Source organism: Sceloporus undulatus, chromosome 4 (assembly GCF_019175285.1).
Source record: "Sceloporus undulatus isolate JIND9_A2432 ecotype Alabama chromosome 4, SceUnd_v1.1, whole genome shotgun sequence".
Taxonomy (NCBI): Eukaryota; Metazoa; Chordata; class Lepidosauria; order Squamata; family Phrynosomatidae; genus Sceloporus; species Sceloporus undulatus.
Window position 1 is genome coordinate 85,413,575 of NC_056525.1, and position 27,214 is coordinate 85,440,788.

The 27,214-nt window shown below is 39.4% G+C and overlaps 1 protein-coding gene and 1 long non-coding RNA gene across 11 annotated transcripts in view; one reads left to right on the plus strand and one right to left on the minus strand.

The window, feature by feature from the left end:
• The window catches only part of LOC121928835, a 38,792-nt gene extending 29,055 nt beyond the window's left edge, over positions 1 to 9,737 (plus strand). The window contains exons 5-6 of the long non-coding RNA XR_006103583.1: positions 3,067 to 3,181; positions 5,371 to 9,737. This is a non-coding gene — a long non-coding RNA (uncharacterized LOC121928835). The remainder of the gene's footprint in view (positions 1 to 3,066; positions 3,182 to 5,370) is intronic.
• DAB1 (DAB adaptor protein 1) overlaps positions 1 to 27,214 on the minus strand; it is a 416,141-nt gene that overhangs the window by 23,548 nt on the left and 365,379 nt on the right. For 6 of the 10 annotated variants that reach the window (XM_042464067.1, XM_042464075.1, XM_042464074.1 and 3 more), the window contains 2 exons: positions 24,202 to 24,261; positions 5,431 to 5,487 (listed from right to left, as the gene is read on the minus strand). In XM_042464067.1, coding sequence (XP_042320001.1) covers positions 5,431 to 5,487; positions 24,202 to 24,261 — 117 coding nt within the window. The remainder of the gene's footprint in view (positions 1 to 5,430; positions 5,488 to 24,201; positions 24,262 to 27,214) is intronic. The other 4 variants (XM_042464076.1, XM_042464069.1, XM_042464077.1 and 1 more) reach the window with 2 other exon arrangements.

The window sequence follows — 27,214 nt, forward strand, 5'->3', positions numbered from 1 at the left end:
TGTCCTCCAAAACTCTTTTTGTGTCCAAGTGACACTGTTAGTTGGAGAGTTTGCCCTCATGATAATGTCAGAAGACTGATCCTATCATTTGATCAAATTGTGGCACTATGCCCAGAGCTTAGAAATAATACGCTACAAATAAGAAGGTATTTATAAATAATTGTATTTTTGCAACATCAAGGCACAACTAAATTGCATTACTGTTGTAACATAATGAAGGATAACTCCTTTTATGGAGGAAGCAAACCATAAGGGACCTTGATCACCGTAAATGTGTGACTCACTTCCAATGCATCAGATATCAGTATGTAGATAACTTGTGTGTTTAAACATACAAATACTCCAGTGTATGGATGTTCATACCATATAACTGAATCCAAAGTGGGAACTGCAAAATTTGGACAAATGTGAATTTTGTGTGTGCAGATGAAATACTCAGATGTGGCTAACTACTAAGCCCACAGGCAGGAGACATGCACTGGACAGGCAGCAGTGTTAGTCAAAACTATCCCATCATGGCAAGCTAATTACTTTTAAAATATTTATGATATACTGTCCTTTTCTCTTATTCCTGTGGCTCTCGTGCCCTTCACAGGGGTATACATTCTAATCAATATTCAGAAAGCCAAAAACAGCTTTAAAGCTGGGTAGAGATCTATTTGTTTGGCAGAGAGTGCAAGGTAATCATAAGTTTCAAGAAAGTCTTCATTTCTTGACATTGGGCTTCCAAGCTTCAAGCTTCATAAAGCTTTGATATCAGGGAAAGGGTGTACTTGAGCCTGAAGTGACTTCAATTAAAGGCACTCAAAATGAATTAGACCCTTTCTGTAGCACAAAGTCCTTAAAAGGGGGAAAATAAAATAAAATTGTGGCCTTAATTTGAAAGGAAAGTGACCAGTTGGTCCATGTACAAATTCCAAGCAAGAAAGGCAAATAATATTTCAGATGTTCAATTTGAAAGATAGCACTTTGATAAAAATTCTTTGTTTAATAAGATGCCACCCATTTTTAAGGTTGGGCTCCTCATGTGATAAGAGGCGTAACAAATCCACTTCTTAAAAAGATGCAGGCTGGCAGAAATTTCTTTCCCAATTATCAAGGGAAGAGATTATTTTCCAGCCTCTGGAAGCCAAGGGTACTCTGATAAAGCTATTTCTTGTTAATCTTTTATTCTAAAAAGATTCAGCAGCTAGAGAATTACTGTGGAATGGAAGCACATGCACACACACAAATGTGCACATGTAAACACACACACACACACACAAGTAGATTATCATAAAAATTGTAGCTTCTCTCCAGACATGAGCTGAGATGTTTGAAATGAACTGCAGAATTCAACTGAAATTGATTACAAGAACATCCAGCAATAATTTGGAAGCCAAATAAATTTGGCAAAGAATTATTTCCTGTGCATCTTTCCAACTTTTTGTATCGCCCCTAGAGTCCTGGCATACTCAACTTTCAACTAGATTTGAAAATGTGGTTCTTCCATAGACTATCATTTCATATACATAGTTAATAATTAGACATTTTATGGAATGACACAGAGAAAGCATGGAGATATGACAAATTGATGAGCAATTTCAGCAGTTGCATTAGTATGCATGTCACAAACCTGATCAAAATTAATTTCTCTAATATAAATAAATGGTCTTTTTAGAAACTAATAAAGTTCTTTGCAAGTTTTATTTAAAGCAAACATACACTAGAAGATTGTCTGCTTCTATTTGAATCTGATTTAAAGGAAGGGGGGGGACCCAGAGACAGTTGCCTGCTGTTGATGTGTCCCAGTAAACATGGGGATCAAACCAACAGAGATGCATCAACAGGAACAATGTCTTTATGTAAGGAAAGAGTCTTGTGCCACTTTTAATACTAGCCAAAGAAATGGACTGGTCTCTACAAAAGCCTACTCTGAAATAGTATGCAAAGAGATCTTATAGCAACTTTGAGACTAATTGAAAGAAAGAAGCTGGTAACATGAGCTTTCATAGACGAGAAACAGCCTGAGGAAGTAGACTCTAGCCTACAAAAACTCATGCTGCCAACTTTTTTCAGTTAGCCTCAAAGGTACTATAAGATCTCTTTGTATACTGATTGTCCAGACTAACAAGGCTATGTCTTTGTATGCTAAAATAGGTTTGTTAATCATAACATTGCTGCAAGACTCCCTCCTTGGAAGTATTTAAACAGAGGCTGGCTGGCCATCTGTTGGGTATACTTTGATTGAGAGTTCCTGCATGCAGGGGGTTGGACTGGATGGCCCTTGTGGTCTCTTCCAGCTGTATGATTCTATGACTCCAACTTCTGTTTGTGTTGAAACAGGCTAACTGAGCTATCATTTTGAAAATTGTCACAGTCTTTATCAGATTCCAAACAGGCTTTATGTGCAGTAGTCAGTGATTGTCTGGTTTGTTTGAGAGAAAAAAAAACCAACAAGCAATTTCTCAAGTCTAACTATTTTCATTTTTTCTGGCTTTTCCTAATATGACTTCATTTCTGCTTCTCTCATTGTCTTCATAGGTTTCCACTAAATTTCTATTTCCATTTGACAAACTTTTTTTAATTTTAGTGAGCAGAGACATAATAGAGTATAGGAGATCTTGATTAGGATATAAAAACAAAACTGAGTTCATTCATTAAAATACATCATTTGCAAAGTATGCTGATGATTACATTCAAGTCCCTAAATGGCTTGGAACCTCAATACTTCAGGCCGGGTAGAAATGGGCAGGAAGGGGAGGTAAGACTGCCCCTTTCTGCCCCAGATAGGTGCTGTGGCAAACACACACCCCGATCCAGCCTCTTCAGAGCACAAGAAGGAGCTGGTTTTCGTGCCTCTGAGGAGGCGCCATAGCAGCTGCCAGGTAGTTTGATCACGCCCCTTTGGCATAGTGCTGCATCATCAACGTGCACCTCGTCTGAATGGGAGTGTGCAAATATGGTGCCTGGGCAGCGCGGGGAGGGGTGTGACCGTGGGGACACTCACCACCCACAGATAGGTGCTTTTTGCCTGCCTGTACCGGGCCTCAGTTAGCTTCACTCCCTATCTATGCCTATCCACAGATCAAGATCTGCTGGAGAGGAGCTCTCCTGTGCTCTACTAGTTCAAGGAATACACCAAGAAGATGTGGCAGAGAGCTTGTTCTGCAGAGACACTGTAGCTGTGGAAGCCCACGAGGTATTAACAGTGGCTTCTTTCCAGTGCCAAGTAAAAATGTATCTCCTAACTATTTCATCAAAATCTGTATATGGGCATGGTTTCAAACTGTTTTAACAGGTTTTAAATTGCTTAACTTTGTTAGGTTGTTTAATATATGTACATTTAGGGGCAGTACAGACAGATGGCTCTGTGCCGCCCATCTTTGCCCCGTGTCTCTGCTGCAGCATCCCCATGCTGCAGCACAGACACGTCACAAAAAAGAGCCACCTAGAGTGGCTTCTTTGTTGTGACGCCGGAAGCAGGAAGGGGCACCGCCATGCCAGCGATGTCTGGTCGCTGTACAGCGGTGGCATCATGGTTGCCCCCATATGGATGGGAGGCCGCCATGATGCCGGTGTCCATACATACAGTGGGCCCTCCCCTTATATTGGGGATCTGTTCTGGACCCCCCTGCATAAGGAAAAATCTGCATATGCTCACACCCCACAGGAAACAATGGGGCACATGCATGTGGTGGCGGCACAGCGTGTGCACCACAGGGCGTGCACCATTGTTTATATTGTTGCTCAGCTTCCACATAAGCAAGAAGCTGCATATAGTATGTCTGCGTATGGCGCAGGTGCACTGTATTAGGGTTCGGGAGCGTGCGGTTGCTGCGTGCTTCCAAACCCTAATATTGCTGCTGCCACACCACAAAGCGCCTGCATGTATTGGGCCTTAATTTTATATTAGTTTAATTGGGGCAGTACAGACGGGCAGCTAAACATCACCCCTATAAGCCCCAGGTCAGTGCCACAGCAGCTGCACGCTGTGGCACTGACCCGCTCCCTAAAAGAAGCTGCTCTGAGCAGCTTCTTTGAAGGGGCATCACAGGTGCACCTGTGTGACATGATGACGCCCCTTCCAGTCAATGCCATTTGGGCACTGCAGTGCATGTGTGTCATCATGGCATGCCTTGTATGGACAGGTGCACGCCATAATGGTGCATGTGTGGCAGAACTAGGGCTTTGAGCATGTAAATGCTCAGCCCTAGTTCACCCCTAGCATGCAGTCAGGCTGGCACAAAGTGCCAGTCTGTACTGCCCCATTGTTTAGCAATTTAAATTATTTTTAGTTAAACTGATTTTATTGTAGACCACCCCAAAATTCCATGATATTAAGGGAAGTATGCATGAATGTAAAATGTATGTATAACATAATGCTATTTCTAACATTTTACTTTGTTCAGTTAACAACTGATAGCAGTGTTACTCTTAAAAATAACATAAGGAATGGTAGAAATATCATAATGAATAACATTTAGTTGTGACATCTAAAATCTTACATTCTGTGGCTCATTCTGGAGGATTTGGGAATACTTTTGTATTTAAGAGAGCTTTAAAAAATAATCAGAAGGTACTGTGTTAGTAACAAGTACTGTAATGAGTTACTTCTGCATAAAGAATATCACAACAAATTGCTTAACAGCCTGCCAAAAGGAATGGGTTATTTAAAATAAGTTATACCTAAGCTCTCTGACTTGCTGGGTTCTTGCCTAAGACTTGAAACATGCTAGATGTGATTTATATTGGATTTAAAAAATGCCACACTTTAGACATGCAATTTTATTTCATTTTTACATGGGAAACTTTGAGGGGGGCTTACATTTACCATCCTAACTTTTGATACTTTAATCACATCTTTGACCTTTGACATGCTTGATCTTTTAGTTATCTCTTGGAACTTGCTGCCAATTGATTGGGTCAAAATTTTCTCTGTTAATGTTTTGTTCAGGAACTTTAGGACAGAATACAACCTCAAACACATTTATTTTTGAGCAATTAACTCCCTGTGAAAGAAAATTACAGTGGGCCCTCCACATGTGTGAGGGTTAGGAACCCAGGACCCCTGTTAAAGTGAGAAAATGCAAATTAAAAAATACTATTTTTTCAACTTCTCTAAAAATCTCTAAGTCCCCCAGTGCAATCCTTTTTCCAACATCCACCAGAAGCTGATCTTAGAATTGTGGGATTCTCTAGGTCCTCCAGTCAACTTCCAGTGAGTCACGCTGGAGGACCTAGAGATTTCTACACAGAACATATTAATCAAATCCATGAATAATCAAATTCACCAATTTCAAAGCTGCAAATTTGGAGGATCAACTATACTAAATACTCAATTGTTGGCTATTTGGAACATAACCAAACACTTGTATTTTCTATTAACAGCTTCCCTGATTTCTTCCGAGTTTTGGTGAGTTCATCTATATTTACAGAGGATTAGCTTACCTGAGTGACTCTATCAAGATTTTCATCTATGTCCAACAACAGGTTTCCATTCTCCAGCTGTAATGCATGATTGATGAAAATGAAAATGAATGATTTATGAAAATGGCATGTACTGCTGAGCACAACAATGATGACTTCAACAATTATTGATTTTACTTCTGAACAAGAGCTATTTTGTAGTTTGTTAGTAAGATACTTTTGCTTACCTCAGTGATAATCTGATCATGCTGAACACATGGGTTTGTTTCAGTGCCAAGTTACAATGTAAGTGAAACTGAACTCTAGTTCATTAAGAAACACAAACTTCAGTTCTGAGGCTTTTATACCAATAAACAGAACCCAGTGTGAGGAAATGATGATGAATTACTGAGATAGACAGGGTGGACCAGAATTCATAATGGTTTCCAATGAGTATTAGTAAATGGACTACAATCTGGGACACTGCTGAGAAAGGGAGAAACTGATTGTGTTCCCCATACACTGTGGCCATCAGAATAAGGTTTATTCCCTTATGTAGAGTGTCACCCAAGTGCACCCATCTGCTTTTCATTCAGAGAAGAAAAAATAAAGTTGAGGATATTGTGGTGGGTGAAAACACCTACTACGTGACTAGCCAGCTTTCTGTTAGAGACATAAATGCATGAACATTAACTGTACATGTGCAAATGTTTATTTTCAATCACCGCAGAAGTCTGCATTCACTTCACCCTCTGCAGTCACCAAAGTCCCTCCAGACCTATGGTAGCCTACTGAAGCTGCCTTTACCCAACCAATCTTTGCCTTTTGTGGAAAAAGCCTAGGTAGCATTTTGTTATGTTCCCACAGCCAGATGTAAAGAGACTGCTTCAGCCACTGCAACTTCTAGAGAACTCCAGTAGAACTCAGTAGCAGAGGTAATCTCTTCATACATGGCTATGGGGACATAGTCTGATGCTCCCGCTCTCCACTAGGCATGAATTGGCCATGAGGGGAGGCTTAAGGGCTACAGTAGTCCACAGGTGTGGTGGTGGTAAAGAGTTCAGAACAATGGTAGCTCCTCATATGGAAATATATGCTATGTGAAGCCATGTTGGGTTGAGGCCAGTGGATGGTGAGGCTTCCAAGACAGAGATTCTACAGGGTTACAGTTGTCCCTCCATATTTGCAGGGGTTAGGGGAACAAGACCTCCATGAACGTGGAAAATGTGTGAATAAGGTGAGCATTTATGCAAAGGTATGAGACCTGCATTGCACCCAGCAAGCTACACAGAATCCACCTCCTATTGTGATGAATTTGTCATAGCAATCCATAGTGGAATCAGAGCTAGAGCTAGAGCAAATATTCATATTTGTTTCCTGGCCTGGGGGCCGGGGGGTGTTCCCTGATGCCTAGTAAATCCTGCCCACTAGAACAGTGCAGTGGCAATATCTTTCACTCTTTGCCAAATGCTTTAGGAAATTATTTTGTGCAGAAATGCACATGGTTTTAAACATCAAATACCAGAATAGGTGGCAAAGTATGAATGCTTCATGAAAACTGTGCACATATCTTCATTTTCTCTGCAACAGGGAGAAATAATCAAATACTACTTGCAAGTAAGGATGAAAAAGGTGTCAATTTACACCCCACCCAACAATATAAAGATATCGAAGTATTGTAAACATCTGCTGATATATTTATTATGAAATCCATTGCAAGATACTTAGTTTGGTGATATACACCTCTTTCTTATTGTGATGCATTGTCTTCAGCAAATGATATTACAATCCCGGTGACCAATATGCTATCAGTGGATCCCCACACACCATTTAGGAATGGTTTTCTTATTCTCTGCTCACCCTATTGGTATTAGTAAAGCACAAAAGAAAGTACATAGGTAAATTTGCTACAAGCTAAGCACCTTCTCACAATCCAAAACAACATCATTTTTACACTGATAGAATATATCCCATTTTCTTTCCTTCTGAGCATCATTCGACCTGTCCTACTAGTCCTTCACTGTTGTCATGGCAGGTCACAATGCAACTTCAGCTGTCTTGCTGAAACACCACCGATTTCTCTCATGTCTTGACCAACAGCATAACATGAGAGATACATGTGTGTGACATTCAACAGACCATTAGCAACAATCTAACTGCGCAGCGGCAGGACCTCCTAGAAAACAGTTGCCTGGTGTCACTGTTATGTCCCAAGTGTCCAATTATCATGGAACACTTGAGCTGTATCCTCCATCAGTTCTTGTTCCGCATCACTTGCTGCTGAGGAGATGCTTCCTAAGGGTGAACCATTAGTGTCTGTTAGACCATGGAAAAGTCTTCAGCAGAGATGTCACAGAGCTACACTACACTAACTGGGGGCAAATATTTGGCCCCGTGTGTCTGTCTTTTTTTAGACATTTCAATAAGAAAGGTTTCTTCAATTAGAGGAAAAATCCCCTATCTTTTCACCCTTGAGTGCTGCATGAAACAATCAGAAGTGTGGGAAGATGTTTGGTGGCTTGAATCTTCTATGGCATCACAGTCTTTGTGGATTCCTTTGTGAAGAACTGTAAAGACTGCTTTTAATTACTTGAAAATCTGTCTCATTTTGGCACAAAGTACATGCACACCCCATAGTTTAGACACTGCATAGAGCACAAACAAGTTGTAAGAAGTGACTAAATAGGGAAGTAGCAAAAGTAGCGTTAATCCTCCTATCGAGAAAGTATTAAGCCTTGCCACTAATGTTGTTATCTCCCATGTCAGCAAACAGTCTATAAACCTTTTAAAAGGCAGAATATTTAAACCCAGAAAAATTTAAATTAAAAGTCACTGTACAGGTTTCTTAAGCCTCTCCATTACCATGGAAGGGAAAGAAGTGAAAAAGGAGGGAAGTCGAAGGTGTATAAAAGAATTAGGCAAATGCTGCATTAAATATCTGCCTAAAAGCAGAACATCATTAAGTGAACATCTGTTCCTTTGTAGGTCAAATTTGCTGTAACATTTAAAGGACAAAATGGCTTTCCTTTGTATCTGTTCCTGAGAATATTTTTGCATGTAAAGATGTGGAAGTACTGTAAGCATCTGCTGATATATTTATTAAAATATGTGAACCACACCTTTCTGTCCACTGTGAAGAAGTCATACAAAGAAGCAAGAAAATAGTAAATCCTACCCAGTCTCCACAAAAACCTCATCAGAAATATTTTATAAGCAGAATAAATACAGAAGACGGAAACATTAATAGGTTACTTTCTTGCTAATGATTAAATATGACACTAAATTTATACAATACTATGATCAATTACAACCTTTCTGGACAAAACCAACATAATATAAACCTTCTATTGTATTTCAATACTAGCTCTGTGAAGAAAGGAGTAAATAAACAAAGAAAAATTATACCACATAGGTAGCCTTTAATGGACTGACTATCTATAGAAATAACGGCTGTTTAAAATGGTTCCAGGATTTATACATTTGGCCCAGAACTGGGACTAAATGTGGTTTACAATGTGATTGATATATTTTTCTTCCTGTGCTATGCTGTGTTCAGGAAATGATATTACCATTTTGGTGATATGTATAAAATTCTAGGATGGGTGTCCTCATTTGCTGCAAAAATGAAATATTAAGATCTGAGAAACTAATTTAAGTTGTTCCTAGGGGAAACTTCACCTTAATATTTGAAAACAGAAGCAAAGGACTAGCAAACGCTGGCACATATTGATTCTAACCAAGCATTCTTCCTCTTCTAAGAAGACCTGTCACTACTATTTTTAAAAATAATTCCCTTATTTTACAGTCCACTTTTGAACAAACTTCACTCATTCCAACCAAAGTTGTTCAGACTTGATTTGAGGTAAAATTACCTCAATATTAAGATGTGTAGGTACCAGGGTTCTATTATTTGAAGCACTGAACATCCAACTTACTGTTAATATTAGCAGAAACTGTCAGCGGCCTCTAAGCTTTAGAATAGTTTATGAAGCAATTAATGAAGTTTTTAAGTCTTAAGATCTTTGCAGCAGGAAACATTTGAGCAAATTATAAAAATATTACTCTCTTGACCTAATGGATAGAGACACCACTTCAAAAATCTAATAAAGGAGTTAATTGCTTTGTCTTTCCACTCAATAAATGCATTATTAAGAAGTCGTCTTAAAACTGACATATCTCAGAAATGCAAACTGTGGAAGCTGAGTACAAGGCTGTCTCAGCCTAATATGAAGTACTAACTGTACAAGTGAAAGAAGTAGGAGATTGAGAAAAATAATAACACTGGGAGCATTTTTATAGAGACAATCTTGTTCTGAATACATTCACACACACACACACACACACACACACACACAAAATAATCTAAAGAAAGCTGTCATCAGCATTTGGCTGCAATGATAACTCTGTTTTGTTTATCTTAATTCTGGTTTGTTTGTATAGCATAACCCAAACAGACTCACTTCTGTGAAGATGCCAGCCACAGATGCTGGTGAAACAGCATTTTCATATGGTGGCATTTTCAGGCCACCATAGCCTGAAGAACCCACAAAAAAACTAAAGACTCACTGTGGTTTGTTTGTAGCAAATACAGAATCTGAAACCATGGTTTGAAGTCAGCTTATAAATATTAGTGTCATCAGCTACAGTCTGTCATTACATCCAGATGTGGTATCACATATCAGACCTTGTTTGTTTTGTCACTCCAGGTCCACTGCCTCCTTGGGGAAAGATTGACTTGAAAATGAGGTGCTCAGAAGTCTTTTGCTAGCACTTCTATTGATATCTCTTTCTTCACTTTGCCTGGCAATCATTTCCTTGCCCACCTTTCTCTAACAAGTTCTCTTTCCTCTAGCTTGGGCTGCTTAATTCTGCTTTGTGAGAGGATTTCTTTTTACATCTAAAGAGGCAATTTAGACCAGCACAGTCCAAACACAAGAAAATTTGGTCATTAACTGCAGCAGAGAGTAACACATCATACTCTATAGAGAAATAACACTTGAACATTTTTATTTGTGAAGTGCATTCTTGTAGCCTTAATTTCCTTCCCTACCCTTCAGAGTTCACACATTCATCACTTCCAGATGAATCTTCAAGTTAAATCATTTAATGATTGACAATTATTTCTGGATTGTGGCTAAATGCATTTAAAAGAAGGGATTGGGTTAAAATCTACTGATGTCTAATGCAAACTATTCAAGGAGCATTAAGCATTCCAGCTCACTTGTTGACTTGCTTCAAAGGAATGACTTGTTCAGATAATCACAATGTGAATTGATCCATTTAAATTTATTCTACCCGTTGATTTGTAGTCACGTTAATTCCATGCTGTGGTTGTTTACCTTTAAATAGAAATCTCATTAAAAGGTATGATCCAGAATCAGGAAATTACTCTTTTAAAACAACAGCAGCAAACACTCTAAAATCTTCACACCATCGTTCCAGACATTAATTTGGTTCAGGCTGTGAGATTCATTAGAATTAGCTTGTGATAATTATTTTATACACCTGATTGTTGATTGAAATGACTGTATTTAGAATTTTTAAAACAAGTTATTACAACTGACTAAGTTATTATGAATGCTTTCAGAGGAGCTTAAGCATTTCATAACTTTTAGGTTCGATCAGACCCATTTATCTGCTTTTATATCATTATGGGCCAAAACAGATGGCCCGTTTGAGCCCACTTGCGGCTGGCTAGGGGCCGTGGCATTTACATGTAACACACCCAAAGCTAGACAGAAGCCAGGCCGATGATTACACACTGGCTGGCTTCTTTCCCACTTGGGGCATAGCGCTTACATGCCAGTTTCTGGTGCTTCTTTGGGAGAAGGGCCAGCTTCCTTCCATCCCAAAAAGTAGTGGATCTTATTGGGGCAGAAGATGGCTGGATTGGGGCCAGGCATCTACTTGCCCTGGTCCCAATCCAGCCTAAAAGGGGTAGCTCTAAGATGCTCCTTTTGTACTGTCTGTATCCCCTCATGATAATATAAGAAAGCAAGATTAATCTGAATAGGTAAAATGCTGATACAGACAAAGGTAAAGGACAGAAGAATAAAAGGCTTCATGTAGGATCCACTTTCAGGTTATTATGGGAGGATTTTGTCAACTGAGGAAATGCTAGACATTCCCTTTTGGGCTTACTGTATATACTAATGTACTATCCACGATGCTGCAGCCTTTTTCGAAAGCTCACGCCGAACGAGTCTCAAAGAGAAATGACAACACAGAAAGAACCACAACCCAGAAACATCACCCAAGGAGACTTTCTGCTGTGCTTTCTGCAACCGGACCTGTTTGTCCTGGACTGGCCTTTTTAGTCACCAACCCGCTTGTACAAAGCACGGAATGAGTCCTTCCAAAGCCAGAGAGAGATATATACTAATGTATAAGTCTAGAAATTTTAGTCAGAATATTGACCCCAAAAAACTGGGACAACTTATTCATGGGTCACAAAAGGAAGCACTCTCTTTCTGAGTAGAGTGGTGAAAAGAGAGAGCTTAGTCTATTCCAGGAGCACCTAAAAGAGGCACCAGCCCCTTCTACTCTGTCCACAATGGCTCCACTTCTGACCTTTTTGAATGCCTATATTGGAAAAGCGCCAACAGTTATGCCTACCAGAATTTTGTAAGCTCTTTGCCATTGTTTTCCTTAGCTTCATCCTTTATATTTTTTGTTACATGCCTCTAAGTTTTACTCTCGATTTATCCATGGATCAGATTAAAATTTTGGCTGCAAGCCTGTCCTTAACATTAGTTAAGGTCTTTATACATAAGGTCAACTTATAGTTGAGTATATATGGTATCTCAGTGTCTGGCATTGAGCATGGCAAAAATAACAGAAACAAGTGGTAGTTGGAATTTCCAGGCTCATGGTAGTTTAATAGTTGTTGTTTTTTTGCTGAACAATTTATGGATTTGATTTTCTGTCCTTTTGGTTTTGAATGCTTGAATCTAAAGCAAAAAGTGCTTCTTCCTTCTCTCTTCCTTTGTACTCTTTTCATTAATTAGGAAAATTTATACAAACCTGTGATTTCTGCTTGAAAGTATGATACTTGACCCTTTGCAATTATTCATCTCTGAAATGTTTACCGAGATGTAAAGATATCTCTGAAATCTTTACATTATGCAAAGATGATGGACCCAGATGTAAAAGAAGATCATAACACTTGCTGTGGATGATTTTATTTTTATTTTTACGTACCATATATACTTGTGTACAAGTCAACCTCATGTATAAGTCGAGGAAAGGTTTCAGGGTCAAAATCTTAGGTTTTGATATGAGTCATGGATAAGTCCAGGGTAAAACTTAGGGGACTATAAGGAAGGATGGAAAGCGGGAAATACCACTTCCGTCCCTCCTTCTTCTCTAGACCTCTCCCAACTGATTCCCAGGTGCTGGAGGAGAGGTTTTAACATCAGATTGAAAAAGGAGGCAAGTGGATTTAAATGGAGAGTTGTTTCCATAGGAAGCAAGGTCTTGCAAAATGAACTGGAGAAATGGTTTTAAATGGATAGGTTTTTTGAAAAAATAGGAAGCCAGGTCTTGCAAAACGGAGTAAGAGAGAAGTAAGTGGATTTAAATGGAGAGGTTTTTTCATAGGAAGCCAGGCCTTGCGAAAGGGAGTGGAGACAGAAGCAAGTGTTTTCAAATGGGGAGTTTTTCCCCGTAGGAAGCAAAGGCTTGCAAAACGGACTAGAGGGGGAAAGAATTGGAGTTCAATGGAGATTGGGGCATCAGGCTTTCTTGCATTAGGACCCTTCTAAGCACTAATCATCTATTGACCTTTATATAAGTCTACCCCAAAATTTTAGGGGCAATTTTGGGGCATAAATTTCTTGACTTATAGTCAAGTATATATGGTAACTATTTTAATTTTTCAAGTGACGGAAGCCTGTGGCTTTCCCCCTCCCTCTGGAAGCAGTTCACTGGTTAATGAGAATGAATGGTCACACTGCAAATACATACATATGAATATGCAAGCATAGGCATGTCTCTTGTAAAGTTGAACCACATTACTCACACCCATGAGAGCCAATACAGTCTGTTTGCCAGTATAATATATATTTAATACATATCTTTAATATGTACTAATAGCCTTTGAGATTTATGTTAGGAAAAAATGAATATGTTCTCTTTTTCAGGGCTGTAGCAACAAAATACCTTAATTTTGCTGACAATATTGCTGGGGAAATGTGTGTATGTTGGAAAGAAAGTGCATGGGGTGCAGAGAAGAAAGTTGGAAGAAGACAGCAGGAACCCAAAAATATATTTGTAATATCTACAAATTAAGCATATAATTTGAGACAGGACATGAAGTGCTTTGACATCTTAGGTTACAGTTTCTACCCACCCTTCATCATCATAAAAAGTTCAATATCAAAACAGTACAGAGTCAGTTCCATATTGATAATATGGACATGCTGCTTTGGTTGCCTCTGTATTATATCTTGCACCTATAATGGACTCTGTCGGCATCCACACTGCAGAAACAATCCAGGCTGAGACCATTTTAACTGCAATAGCTCAAATCTATGGTATTTTAGGATTTGTAGTTTTGTGAGATATTTAACCTTTTGTCAGAGAACTCTGGTGCCATAACAAACTCCAAATCCATAATTTTGGCCCCAAACCTGACCTTATAGTTGAGTATTCTTACCAGCCTTCCTTTAGATTCTAGAAATGTAGAACATATCCCCAAAGTCCGGGACCTCCCCGCTCCCTGGGATTTATTAATTACTTTATGCACTTTAATTTATGCTTGTTGTATAAAAACTGTTATAGATGATATATTATATTACTGTTAATAATATGTAAAATATTCATACTCAGCACAATTTAATGATACAAAATCACAAACAAATCTTGTACACAAAAGAAGTGCCATAAGTTCCCCAGCTGTTCTGACTATAAATATGTCATAAAAACTTTGGAGTGGGAATTGTGCTAGTGCTAGTCTGTTGCAGCAAAAGTAACCAAAAGGCTGATGGCATAATAAAGACAAGTTCAATCGTGGCATATGGCATTTTAAAAAAAGATCATTAAGGTGCTACAAGATTACTGGTTGTTATAAAAATTTTATATGAAACTGCCCAAGAAACTGTACATCTTTAAAAACCTGCTTCAGTAGGGTCTAAATCAGGGGTAGGCAACCTTTTTGAGCCGGGGGCCGGGTTGCTGTCCCTCAGACAACTGGGGGGCCGAAGCCAAAAAACAAATAATTTAAAAAAAATTTTTTAAAAAAATTAAATAAATAAATAAACCGGGACAAATGTAGGACAAAATTTTCAGATGCAGGACACTTTTTTATAAAAAGTGGAGGACACATGAAAAAGTTTGCTGATTTTTTAAAAAATGTTAAGATAAATGCATGTTTCTGAGGCTTCTATAGACAATTGCCCCACCATGCCCCTCGCATGAGAGGCCAAAGGCCCTGGCGGCAATTGGCGGCAGGACCGGGCTGGGGCCGGTCCCAAGGCCTCGCTGGGCCGCATCTGGCCCGCGGGCCGCAGGTTGCCTACCCCTGGTCTAAATATTCCATCATATGGAATACTGAATGCATTGATGCCCAACTACTACTATTTCTTCCTCTCCATTTTGCAGCCTTCCATGTTGGCTGAAAATCCACTCTGGATGGTTTCTCAGCTGTCCAGAATTGGTTTTCAGAGTGCATGAGTAGATGTAAGGGGCTTGCCCCCATTCTGATTCCATTGAAGGAAGCAGTTTCATCAGCAGAACAATATTGGATCCTGGCCAGAATGCTTAGAAGGTGTTTACAAACAACTTACTTCCCTCATAATGCAATATTTCCACACTCCATCTATTGTAATCTCAACCAGAGTTAATCAGAGTTCACCCAGAAAAGTGCCTCTGTGAGAAATGCCATTCTTGTGCTTTTACTGCAGTGGAGACAGGTAGGGAAAAGAGAAGTACTAGGCACTGGTAACAAGTATCTGAAATAATCATGAAGAAAATGTCTGTTCTCTGTAACAATGGGCCCATACAGACAGGCCAGAATAAAGCTGCTTTGGGTCACTTTGGAGGTATGCTGTTTAAATGATGCATGCATCCTAAGAGTCCAGAAGCTGTGCCAAAGCCACGTTCCAGTCCTAGGGACTGGAACGTGGCTTTGGTGTGGCTTCCAGACTCTTAGGACACATGCCTCATTTAAACAGCATACCTCCAAAGTGACCCGAAGCAGATTTATTTTGGCCTGTCTGTACAGGGCCAATAATTCTATAAAATGCACCTTTGATATTTTACGAATAAAGCAACATTCTGGACCTATTCTCATGCTGCTGGAGTGTTAGGGAGGTACTGGTTTCTGTGTTCCTCCCATGTTCCTCATATAAGAAGAAGCCTGTGACATGTCTCTTTGAACACCTGAATATCCAACTTCCTCTTTGAACACATTAGTACTGACTATCAATGTAATAGAGAATGCTGGGATAGGAATTTTTCATTACAAGAACAATATGAGAGCTGATAAGCCATGCTGGTTCACATGCAAATAACATCCAAAGAGGCCTGTGAATTCCACCCCATACAATAATGTCAAAAATAGATTTCCCTAATTGTTTGAAAGCATTAATTCTATAATTTCTCAAGTATAACAATCATTTTCCCCATGGTGTCTAGACTGTTTATTACAGAAATTAATTAGTCTTATTCAGACCACCATGCTTCCATCATCATAATTATAATTCATTATATTCATATAATTTATATGGCTACAATAGGATGCATTCCTACAAAGGCTTTGAACAGGAGCTGTTTAAGAGCAATGGTCTTAAATGAAGCAAACCATCCTGGATAGGTTTTGTCATCTAGTGTCTGACAAGGCCTGGACATACCTTCATAATCATGACCAGACTTTTTTCTTACAATATAATTTGAATATGTAATATAAAAAGCTATTAAAATTCATTTGTGGCCAATTAGTATTTTGTAGAATTTTTGGTGGTTAAAGATAGCAGCTTGTAGAATTTCTTTTCCTCATTTTCAGGGGCAGAGGAGGGAAAGCATATTGCTAAAAAGCTGCAATTAAACAAGCAAAATACTACTTTATGGTTCTGAAACATGTCCTATTCAGACTGAAAGGATATATATCATCTTACAAAACCTTGACATTATATTTTTCACATTTAAGAGTTTGCCAGGCCTTCTTATCTTATTCTTTTCAAGATCAGATTAGGAGGAATTTTATGTCTAATGCCTTGGATTTTTCTTAATGAGTATGCTTTTTATCTTGTATTAAATTAAGAAATGGAAGTTTGCAGTAAAGGCTTCTTTTTCCAACCCTTGATTATTGCTCTTCCAAACCTGTATGTGATATAATCAGAATAAAGAAACAAAACTAGAAAATGCCATTCTTTTCCCCCAAAGAGGTGAATATATCATTTCTGAAGGCTTGGTGGGATGTATAATTATTTAAATTAATGACAAACATGTTGCATTAGGATTAAACCCGATGTCTTCATGAATAGGGTAATACATGGAGAGTATAATCCTGTAAATGAATCAGAATCTTCACAGCGGAATAGAAGTGAAGCAAGTAGTATTCCCCCACTCTTCCTATATTTTTAACCATCTAGCTCCCTCCAATAAGTAACTGTCAGCGCAACTGCTGGGGTCCAACAACCACTGTCAGCAACTCAAATGAGTCCTGGGGTTAAATCAGACCCTTGGAGTAGAGCTGGCAAATTTCCAGAAGCAAAAGCATGGCTCCAAAGTCCAAGTTGGGATGACAGCAACTGGATGTCTTCCAGGAACTGCAGCAATGCAGGAACCTCCGGGGACACACAGCAAACCGATGCTATAGCTTCTTCTGATAAACCACCAGAGAAGCTTGGGCGGGTTACAGACCGCCATTTAGTACGTATTCAATACGTACAAGATGGCAGCGCCCTGTTCATACGGGCGCTACCATCTTGACGTATCGGACGCTGAGCGTCCGTACGCGTCGCAGGCGTTGTGACGTAGTGAGTGCGCCCCTGGCGCCTCACTATGGCACAAACGCGACTCAAAAAGAAGCTCCATTTTGGCTCCGGCTCCCCCGCGGACCAACCGGCGGCGGCGGCAGACCGCCGCAAAGCAGCAGTCTGTAACCCGCCTAAGTCTCCCAAAGTGCTCTTTATTCACAGTGCTATTATACAAAACTAGATCTCTAAAACTCCAAAACATACCAATCCAACTCCTACTACAAACCCACACTTGCAACCCCTGGGCTTATATAGTCTCCAGACCATCTGGTCTCCCAAACCCAGTGAGTTCAGGTGTGTAACCATGTCATGTGTCTCCTGTGCAATCCAGACACATGGTTTCATCAGCCATGGCTACGTGCACTTGGACACTAAAGTGTCCTTGAGCCAATGAGCTTCAGGTGAGCTTGATCAGCCTTGCCACTCTGCTGAATGCTCATGGCCAAACACACACACATCAAGCATTTCCCTGTGTGTTGTGTTTTAACCCTTCAAATCCCTGACAGGAACAACTTCTAATAATATCGTACTTGCATCAATGTAGGAATTGCCACTGATTTCCTTTGTCTCTTTTGGGGCTTGGAAGATCTGCAAGGTGTGAAGCCAATTAAGATAGTCTGTTCCAGGAGACTTATGGATCCAGATGGATTCCTGAAGGCTCTTGGGGAGTTTCCTGTTGCCTTGGCAGGTGATCCTGTTAAAGCCCTGGCTGATCTCTGCAATGGGAAAATGGCCAGGGCAGTGGAGAAGATGCCTGCTTTTCTTTTACTGGCAAGCAAAGACATTTCTGTTTAAGCACACTTTTAATGTGTAAGTAGGGGGGCTTTCTTGGGAATGTTAATCTTTTAAACTTTTAGTTGTTTTTTTAAAAATAATTTATTGTGTTTTATGAAGTGATTTTGAATGTTTTTACATTTTATTGTAAATGTTTCTGGAAGCCACCTTGGTTCCCACTCTGGGATATCAGGGTTTTTAGTTTTTAATTGTTGTTTTTATGCTTTGATATTGTGTTTTTAATATGTTATACTGTTTAATACTGTCTTAAGGGGGGAGGGATAAAGTGTTTTTAATTGTTATATTTTATATTTTACTGTTGTCAACCGCCCAGATTGGTTTGCCATAGGGCGGTATACAAATTATTATTATTATTATTATTATTATTATTAGGCAGCATATAAATGAAACCAATCAATAAATAAAATTTGAACTATCCAGCTACAAAAGCAAAGAAGTTCAACAAGGACTTGCATTTGTCTTGAAAGTCTTGATTCAAGGAGAGCTGTACATACCCTGAAATGGAAGGTTATACTCAAGCACATGAACTAAAACTGCAAATAATAAAAAAAAACCTGACTTTTTCCCATTGCAAGTTTCTGAGTACAGTATAATCTATTATGCTCCTATTTTTCCTACCTACACCTGGCATTGGTCTTCCACCTTCCACAAACAAACTTGCTTTATATATCTTGTCACGCCTATGATCTTTATTTAGTAGGAACCCTCCTTTTTGCATAGTGGCACATATAGATAGTCATATAGATTGTCTGGTTGAAGGGGCAGTCCCAAAACAGTGGTGAGTGAAGTTATTCAGATCTGTTAACTAGTTATAAGAGGGGGCCATGGTATAGTTGCTTTGGACTTCCCTGACATAAAATAGGCTTCATCAAGTCAAGGCTCAGGGCACTGCCAAGGCTGAAGTAGTCACTACAGTAGAGTTAATGGGTCTGAACAGTCATTTCCCTAGAAATGCATGTATTGGCTTCTGCAATTTTTGTCTCCATACCAGAAATTAGTGTGTCTCTACTATCACATGTTTATTAGGAAGATTGGCATGCTTGCCCATGGGACCAAATCCTATTTCCAGGATAGACAGGCTTACCTGCCCTGTTGGGTGTGTGGTTGTGTCTTCCAAAAAACCCTTGGAAGGTGGAAACCAAATGACATCAGCTCAAACTGAAGCTGCTACAAGATAGCCTCACTCCCTGATGGCAGATGGGCTGCAACCCAGCAATTCAAAAGCCACAGTTTAATCAAGCTACAACCAGCAAAGTTGTGACCTTTCCATACCATCAACATGTGTTTTTTCTTTGGTTAGTCTTTCTCCATTGCTTCATGGTCCATCTTTCATCACTGGGGGCACATGTACACATTTACAATTTACAAAACGGATGTCCACCTGTACAGAAAGACTTTACTCTGCAAATATATCACAGGAAACTTGCCATATATCTTCAACTCCTTCACAGTATTGATTTCATCACCTATATAGGTGTAAAAGGTTAACGCTTATCTCACATGCTTCTTTGATGTTTGGGAAAATGAAACCTGCCTTCCTCATATCTACCAAAATGGTAGGGACTAAAGAAAAGGAATTCTTTCAGAAACAATAGAGGGATAATTGGTGTACCATGCAGACAGAGAAGAGCCCATATGTTGATGATATCAAGGCTCCAACATGTAGTAGATCCAAGGTGGCTTTGTAGTAGATGCAGCCCCACGTTTTGGCAAAACATATGCCTGCTGTATACTTGATATGGCTGTATTTTGAAAATGATGAAATAAAGAGTAAGGATAACCCAACCATTAGGAGAGTCAAATGGTTGCCGTGAGAAGCTGATATCTGGGGATGGGGTGTGAGTGATCACAAGTTGAATGTGTACATGTGTACCCAATGATGAAATGCAGACCATGAAGCAATTGCTCCTAAAATGGAGGATTTTACTCTTTCCTATAAAGTGTGTGTGTGCCACAGGTATACAAAAAGGTTTGGTCCAGGGCCTGGTGAACAAAATGAACTATTTTAGAATTTATTATTAGTATTTTACCAGAAAGTTAGTAAAAGTATAGAAAGTTAATAAATAGTGGAACAACAAGTTATATCACAGGGCTAAGAAGAAAGGTAACAGCTGACTGATGAGTTTCCCCTCTATAATATGTGTTAACATTTCCTCTCTGCCCTCTTTTTTATATACTCTACATTTCTCTACCATCACTCTACATCACTGACTCTGGGTGATGAAAGAAAATGTGAAGATATAGGATGAGCTTTGCTTTAACGTAATTACATCTGAAAAGCAAAAGGCAACCTTTGGCCCTAGAATTTCAAAGAAATGAAGGAATAAATATTCTAAAAATATTAATGTTTGCTCTGAAGCAAACAGCTGGGAGAAGATGTCATTTGTGGAAACAACTTCATTTCACAAGTGCCATCTAGCAAATACTACAGAAGCTTCCAGGAAAAGAAATGCATCACTAATGGGATGATAAAAAGTCCAGGTGGAATGTGGAATAGGTTTTCTGCCTTGCTTAAGCAAGCTGCACATATTGCTGGAGGGCAGTGCATACAGATGCTCCCCAGAATACCATCTGGATGCTACTTAAGATGCTAAAGCAAAAGAAACCAAGGTTTATTTGTTACAATATGACAAGGCTTCATAAGTCATCAGGATGCAAATGACCTGCAGTGAGCTGTACGTTGTTAGAGATCACCTAGCAACTTTCCATGAAAACATATGGAGCATGACCCAAGGTTGGCAGCACAGGTTGCAGAGGAGACAGTAGTAGCTGCTTGTTGACTGGTTACAAATATGTCTGTTAAAATGGTGATGTTTTAATAATGACATTTGCTACACTGTATGCTGAACCACTAAGTGACAAGTACCTCTTACATTTGCCATTCTTAATTTGCCATTTAAAATCATTTGACTTCCCCAACAAACTGTGCTGCTAGCCTGCTTCAGTCCCACTGTTGGAAGAAAAGTAGCATGTAATTCAAGCAAATAAAGACCATGATGCCATCCACACAAATGAATTAGTAGAACAGGGAGTCGAGCAATAAATTTCGGGTTTTAAATAGAAATCCAATATTGAGGTATCCATTAGTGTGCTTTGGAGAACTGCAAAATGTAGGGCTTGTACAGGGATTGATAAATAGAAAAATCTGTCATTGGTTAGGAGGGACCACATTTGGGGACCTGTAGTTAACAAAGCCGATCCTCTCAAAATTTCAAATCTAAGGTGGCTTTGTAGTTCTGCATAAGTTTTTTCTGGCAAAACTAGAAGACTATTTTCTACCTTGCAACCTTATGTTTCACCTTTATGCAAACACATTTTGTATAGTTTAAGCTACATCTGTTAAACTGTACAGAGTGCATAGGAATGCACTGGAGTATAAGAATGCACTGATGCCACCAATTAACTGGCACAATTTTTCAGAGGCCCTACACCCATTCAAATCATAACCATTGTGGCTGGAATGCTAATATCCTGATTTGCAAGCTGATGACACCTTCTCTGCCCAAGGATACATGACTAATCAACTGAAGGCAGTGGGGGGCCAGGAAAAAGCAGGAAGGGACACATCTTTATATAGCACTGTGATGAGTTATTTGAAAGCCTTCATAAAACTGTAAACAGATAGTTTGGACATGTTGATGGGAAGATTAGGTTTTATTGTGATTTGAGTGACAGGCTTAGTGAAGGGTATTTATAGTTTGCCTCCTGTTGCTAAAAACACCATGACAAGCAGAACCTGACATGTATGTATAATGGGAAGGCTTAGGGGGAAATATGAGGAAGAATAAGAGTTCATTAAGAAGCTTGTATTTTAACAAGGTTTCATTTTAAATGTGGAGAAAACTGCAGTTTGCAAGAGGCACACACAACACAGAGGACATACAGTAGCACTGTTTGCTTTAATTGTCTTCGCTGAAACAAATTTCAATAGACTTAATAGGTGAAAGTCAAAAGGCCACCAGGGAGATCAGATCCTCCTTGTAAAAAAAAAAAAAAAGGAAACAAAAAAGGCATAAAACAATACAGTATAGCACCCAAAATTAACAGTCTAGCACACTCATGACTATAAATTTGTTCCACACCAGTTTCCATACTATCCAGCATGCTAACTATGCCACCCATATCTAGCAACAGAAAAAAAAAGCCTTGCCAGTGCTAACCTATCAAATATGAAAATGAACACCATGCTAAATCACATGCAGTGAACCAGAAGGAGGCAGAATTAAGGGGATATTTCTCTATTAAGTCATTTAGTAAAAATCATTTAGATAAAAGGCATGTGTCTTGAGAATAATGAGGCTCAGGCATGAGGAACTAAAATTACTTGGGCCCTTAGTGGTAGAAAGAGCTCCTTTCCATTTATACACCTGCCCCAAGATGTAAGGTTTGCTGGAGAGGCCCTCCTCTGAGTGCCATCACTCAGGCAATATCCTCTCAGAGGACACAGAACAGCCTATTCTCTGCTATGGTACTCCATTCATGGAACATGCTTTCCTTTGAAGCTTGATTGTTGCCAGCACTACTCTCATTCAGGCACGAAGTAAAAACATGTTTGTCAATTGAAGCTTTTGGAATGTAACTGGTTTTACACAAACCCTTGTTTGTACATGAGTTTAAATTGTTTTAAACTACTATAAATGTTTTAATTTGTCTTCACAACTTGTTACATTGTTTAATAAATTTTAGTAATTTAATAAATGAATGAATGGATATCTAATAAAACTACAATAGCTGAACATTGTATACTTTGGGGAAGGCAACTGTGGAGAATCTGGTCCACAACATCTTCCAGGGGTTACCTAAACTGCCAAAAACAAAGTGGCCAGATGTTTACTTTTGTTTTGAAAATTAGAAAAAAAAATACTAACTTTTGTGTGTGGGTGTGTCCAGAAGCCTAAGCAAAGGGTGAACGTCTGCTACCTGAGGCTTTTAGTCTAGGCTGTTTACCCCTATTTGGCCAGAAAAAGAGCAGTGCATAGTCCAGACAGGCTGGGGGCCAGTAGCCCAACTCAAGCATAGATCTTAATATGTACTTTGTATCATTTTTTTTAAATGTAGAAAACCAAAATATCAACTTGAGCATTTTTATTTATGCCCATTTTTCAAAATAAGAAGTAGACTCATACATATTGAACATTTCTGTTGCCTATCCTTCTCCCTTGTTCTTTACTTTTAATGCTAAACAACAAACTACTTTTAAAACTTTACCATCACTTGTATAGATGAGTGGTGTTATGCAGATATGTTTCTGTGCTGTGTCTTCAAGTTGTTCCTGACTTTTGTTGAGCATAAGGAGAACATAATTTCTTTGGACAGATTTGTTCATAAGGGGTTTGCCATTGCCTTTCTTTGAGGACAGGAGACTGACTTGCCCAAGGTCATCCACCAGGTTTCCATGGCTTAGCTTTGAAGTTGATCTGTAGTACTAGTCCAACACTCAAACCACAACATCATGCTGGCTCTCATATTATGTAGATATACTAGGTTGAAAAATTGTCAATGGAGTTTAGAATAAGCCCAGTGAAATCAATGGGGGACATTAATTATAGCTCACGTTTACCATGGATCTTAAATGGGTCATCAGTATGATCAGTAGTCATCAATATGATTAAGGCTGCATTCCTACCCACATTGACATGGTAGTAAGCCCCAGTGAATGAAATGAGACTAATTTTGAAGTACACATTAATTGGGTTGACACTGAAAGTCTGGATCCAACCTACTAATTTGAACGAGGCTTCTTGAACTATCACACATCTCACTTTCTATGCCTATAGTTATAGCAAAAAACAACATAATTTGTTTATTTAATAAATTGCTATTGGCAAGCATAGAACGTAGTAGATATGGATAGTAAATTGTATATGTACAGATCAACCATACAAAATTGTTTTCCCCACTCCCATATACCTGTAAAGCTTGTAACCCCAAATGTAGCATGTGATCTAGATGTAGATATCTAGATGTGATTGAAATATAAGCTACACTACACACACATACCTATATTGACCATAAGTAAAAATGAAAACCTTTTACTTACACTTACAGGTTGACTTTTTGGCACATCATAAACACCTTCCTTCTTTTGACTAGTAGGAACCTGTAGAAGTACAGTAAATAGAAAAAATAATTAGGATTACAGAGAAATAATGTCCATACTTTTAATCTTTCTGAATTAAGACATGACTTTAATCAAACTGCTTAAGCACAATTAAGCATTCTGGAGAGGTCTGAAAAGAATTACTTATGGCTGTCATTGCTATATATGCATCCTTTGTTGGATAATTTTCTTTAAGGAAAATAAGTCAATTTCTCACTTAATTTGGTTTAAATGGGGAGTGATTAAGTGTACAAAAATAATAGTTTTTTTGTTTGGTATCTCATACATTTGTAGGTGCATAATTTATAAACTATTTTGCTATATTCAATGCTAACAATGAAAGATTTCTTCATTTTACATCTCATTAACCTGAACACTGATCTTCCAGTCAATCACAAATATCACGTTTTCAAATTCACTGTGTTACAAACCTTCCATCTATATACTCACTTCTTCCTTAACCTGTAGCACTGGACTCTTTTCTTTGTTCTATTGCCTAATTTCTTTTGTTATCTCCCTTCCAGAATTCTGCTCTTCTTTTATGGTGTCTCTCAAACCAAAAATTCAATTCCTCCAAATTAGTCTAAAAAAGCATGAGTATTTGCAATAACTCCATGGATTTTGATGGTTATTGTTGCTTTTCTCTCCACTCATTCAAATACTTTTAGGGTACAAATGAATTGGAGGGACAGAAAGATAAAGAAAGGACAAGAACAGAGTGATACCCCACCATGTGCAATATTCCTTGGAATTAGAAGAATCCACTTGAAGGAGAAAATAAAATGATAAGGATGGACCCAGGAATTGGTAGAAATAGTCTGGGACAAGTGAAACATCATGTGGATATTTTAAAAACCTTTCCGCCAAGCAACAAACACTAGAACCACTTCACATATTTGGTCCATCTGAAGGAGCCCTCCAATAGTCAAAACGTAAGAGTTTACAGATATTAAAATGTTTGTTTATCCTCATATCTTCTTTTCCACTATACTTTCCTCCCTTCTGTTTCTAAACTCCTATCTTCAGTATGCAAAGGGATCTTGTAGCACTTTTGAGCTAACTGTGCAAAAGAAGTTGCAGCACAATGTGCAAAGTTGTAGCATAAGCTTTCGTAGGCTTGGTCTACTTCCTTAGGTACATCTATGAAAGTTTATGCTACAACCTTTTCTTTTGTACAATTAGTCTCAAAGACGCTACAAGATCACTTTGCATACAGATATTCCAGACTAACATGACAATGTGTCTGAACTCTACTCTTACTTTCAATTATTACACTGATGGTAAAAGGCATAAATATGTCTCACTCCAGTGATATTAAAGGAAAGGTACAACACAGGTTTGCACAACTGGTGATCAATCAAGCCAAACACAGATCACCAGCTGTTCACTAGGTTCTCCAAGATGCTATACAACAGTATGCAATAAACAAACAATGAACAAAAGTCTTGTTTATGTTCTTGTGAGAAGACACCAAGAAAAAGTGGTTTGTTCTTGGACTTCTAAAATTTTCCACCACCCATAACAACAGCAACCATTTCCTTGCAGAAGTTGTGGCTTTACTTCACGAACGAAGATTCAGGAAGGACCCATCCGTGCTTTCTACAAGCGCGTTGATGTGTTGGATGTATCCTTCGAGCCTGTGCAATGGATTTTTGTGGTGGAGCGCAGCGTGCACAGAACTGGCCTCACCCTTTAAACCCGAGGTTCAACTGCTGAGGCCTTGACAAGCATGGACGGTGGCAGCGAGGTCCTTGGGTCATAGGTTTGGTTAGTTTCCTTCTCTTAGATGGTTGACCTTACAGGGTTAGACGAGCACCATCTGCCCGGGTTTGGGATTAGAGTTTTCCTTCTCCTAGGATGGTTGCCATAAGGCTAGAGAGCCCATCCTGCCCTTTGGCGCTCTTGGTCAGACCCTTCGGTTGTGACCTGTCTGGCATTGGAGGCCCTGCTGGTGGCTATTATACCACCGCCAGCATAGCTCACAACTTCATTAGGGTATGCAAGCCTCTCCCCCACACAGTCAGAGCATAGCTGGAGGGGAACAGTGTCAGCAACTCATTTGAGCCCTGTAGCCAATGTTGGCTGTATGGCAGAGTAAGCTGGCAAATTCAGAAACGTGATTCCAATTCCCAGTAGAGATAACAGCAGCTGGATGTCTTCCAGGAACTGAAGAAATGCAGGAACCTCCGGGGACACACAGCAACCGATGCCAGGCTTCAGCTGATAAATGACCAGACAAACCAAGTCTCACGAAGTGCTTTATTTACAGTGCTACAATACAGATCTCTCAAACGAATACCAAACTCCTACTACAACCCATACGCAATTACTGTACTGGAAGCCTCTGAGTTTATATAGCCTTCAGACCATGTGGTCTCCCAAACTCAGTGAGTTCTTGTGTTACATCCAAAAGTGTTCCCCTTTGCAATCCAGCCAGGTATTTCATCAGTCAGGCACAAGTGCACACAGGCATCAAAGTGTCCTTGAGGCTATGAGCATCAGCTGTGCTTGATCAGCCCTGTCCTTCCCAGTCTAGATGCTCATGGTCAGCCACACACACACATCTAAGCATTTCCCAGTGTGCTGACTTTTAACCCTTGAAAATCTGACAAATAGGAGGCCAGAAGATGACAGTTAAGGAGGGAGTAGCCTCTTCCTTCAGGCTATCCCTGGTGGATCTGGGTCTGCCTGATCATTCCCTCTCAGGCCAAGATGACAGTTAAGGAGGGAGGAGTCTCTTCCTTCAGGCTATCCCTGTGGAGCTGGGTCTGCCTGATCACTCCCTCTCAGACCAAGATGACAGTTAAGGAGGGAGGAGCCTCTTCCTTCAGGCTATTCTTGTGGAGCTGGGTCTGCCTGGGCCTGCCTGATCACTCCCTCTCAGACCAAGATGACAGTTAAGGAGGGAGGAGCCTCTTCCTTCAGGCTATTCTTGTGGAGCTGGGTCTGCCTG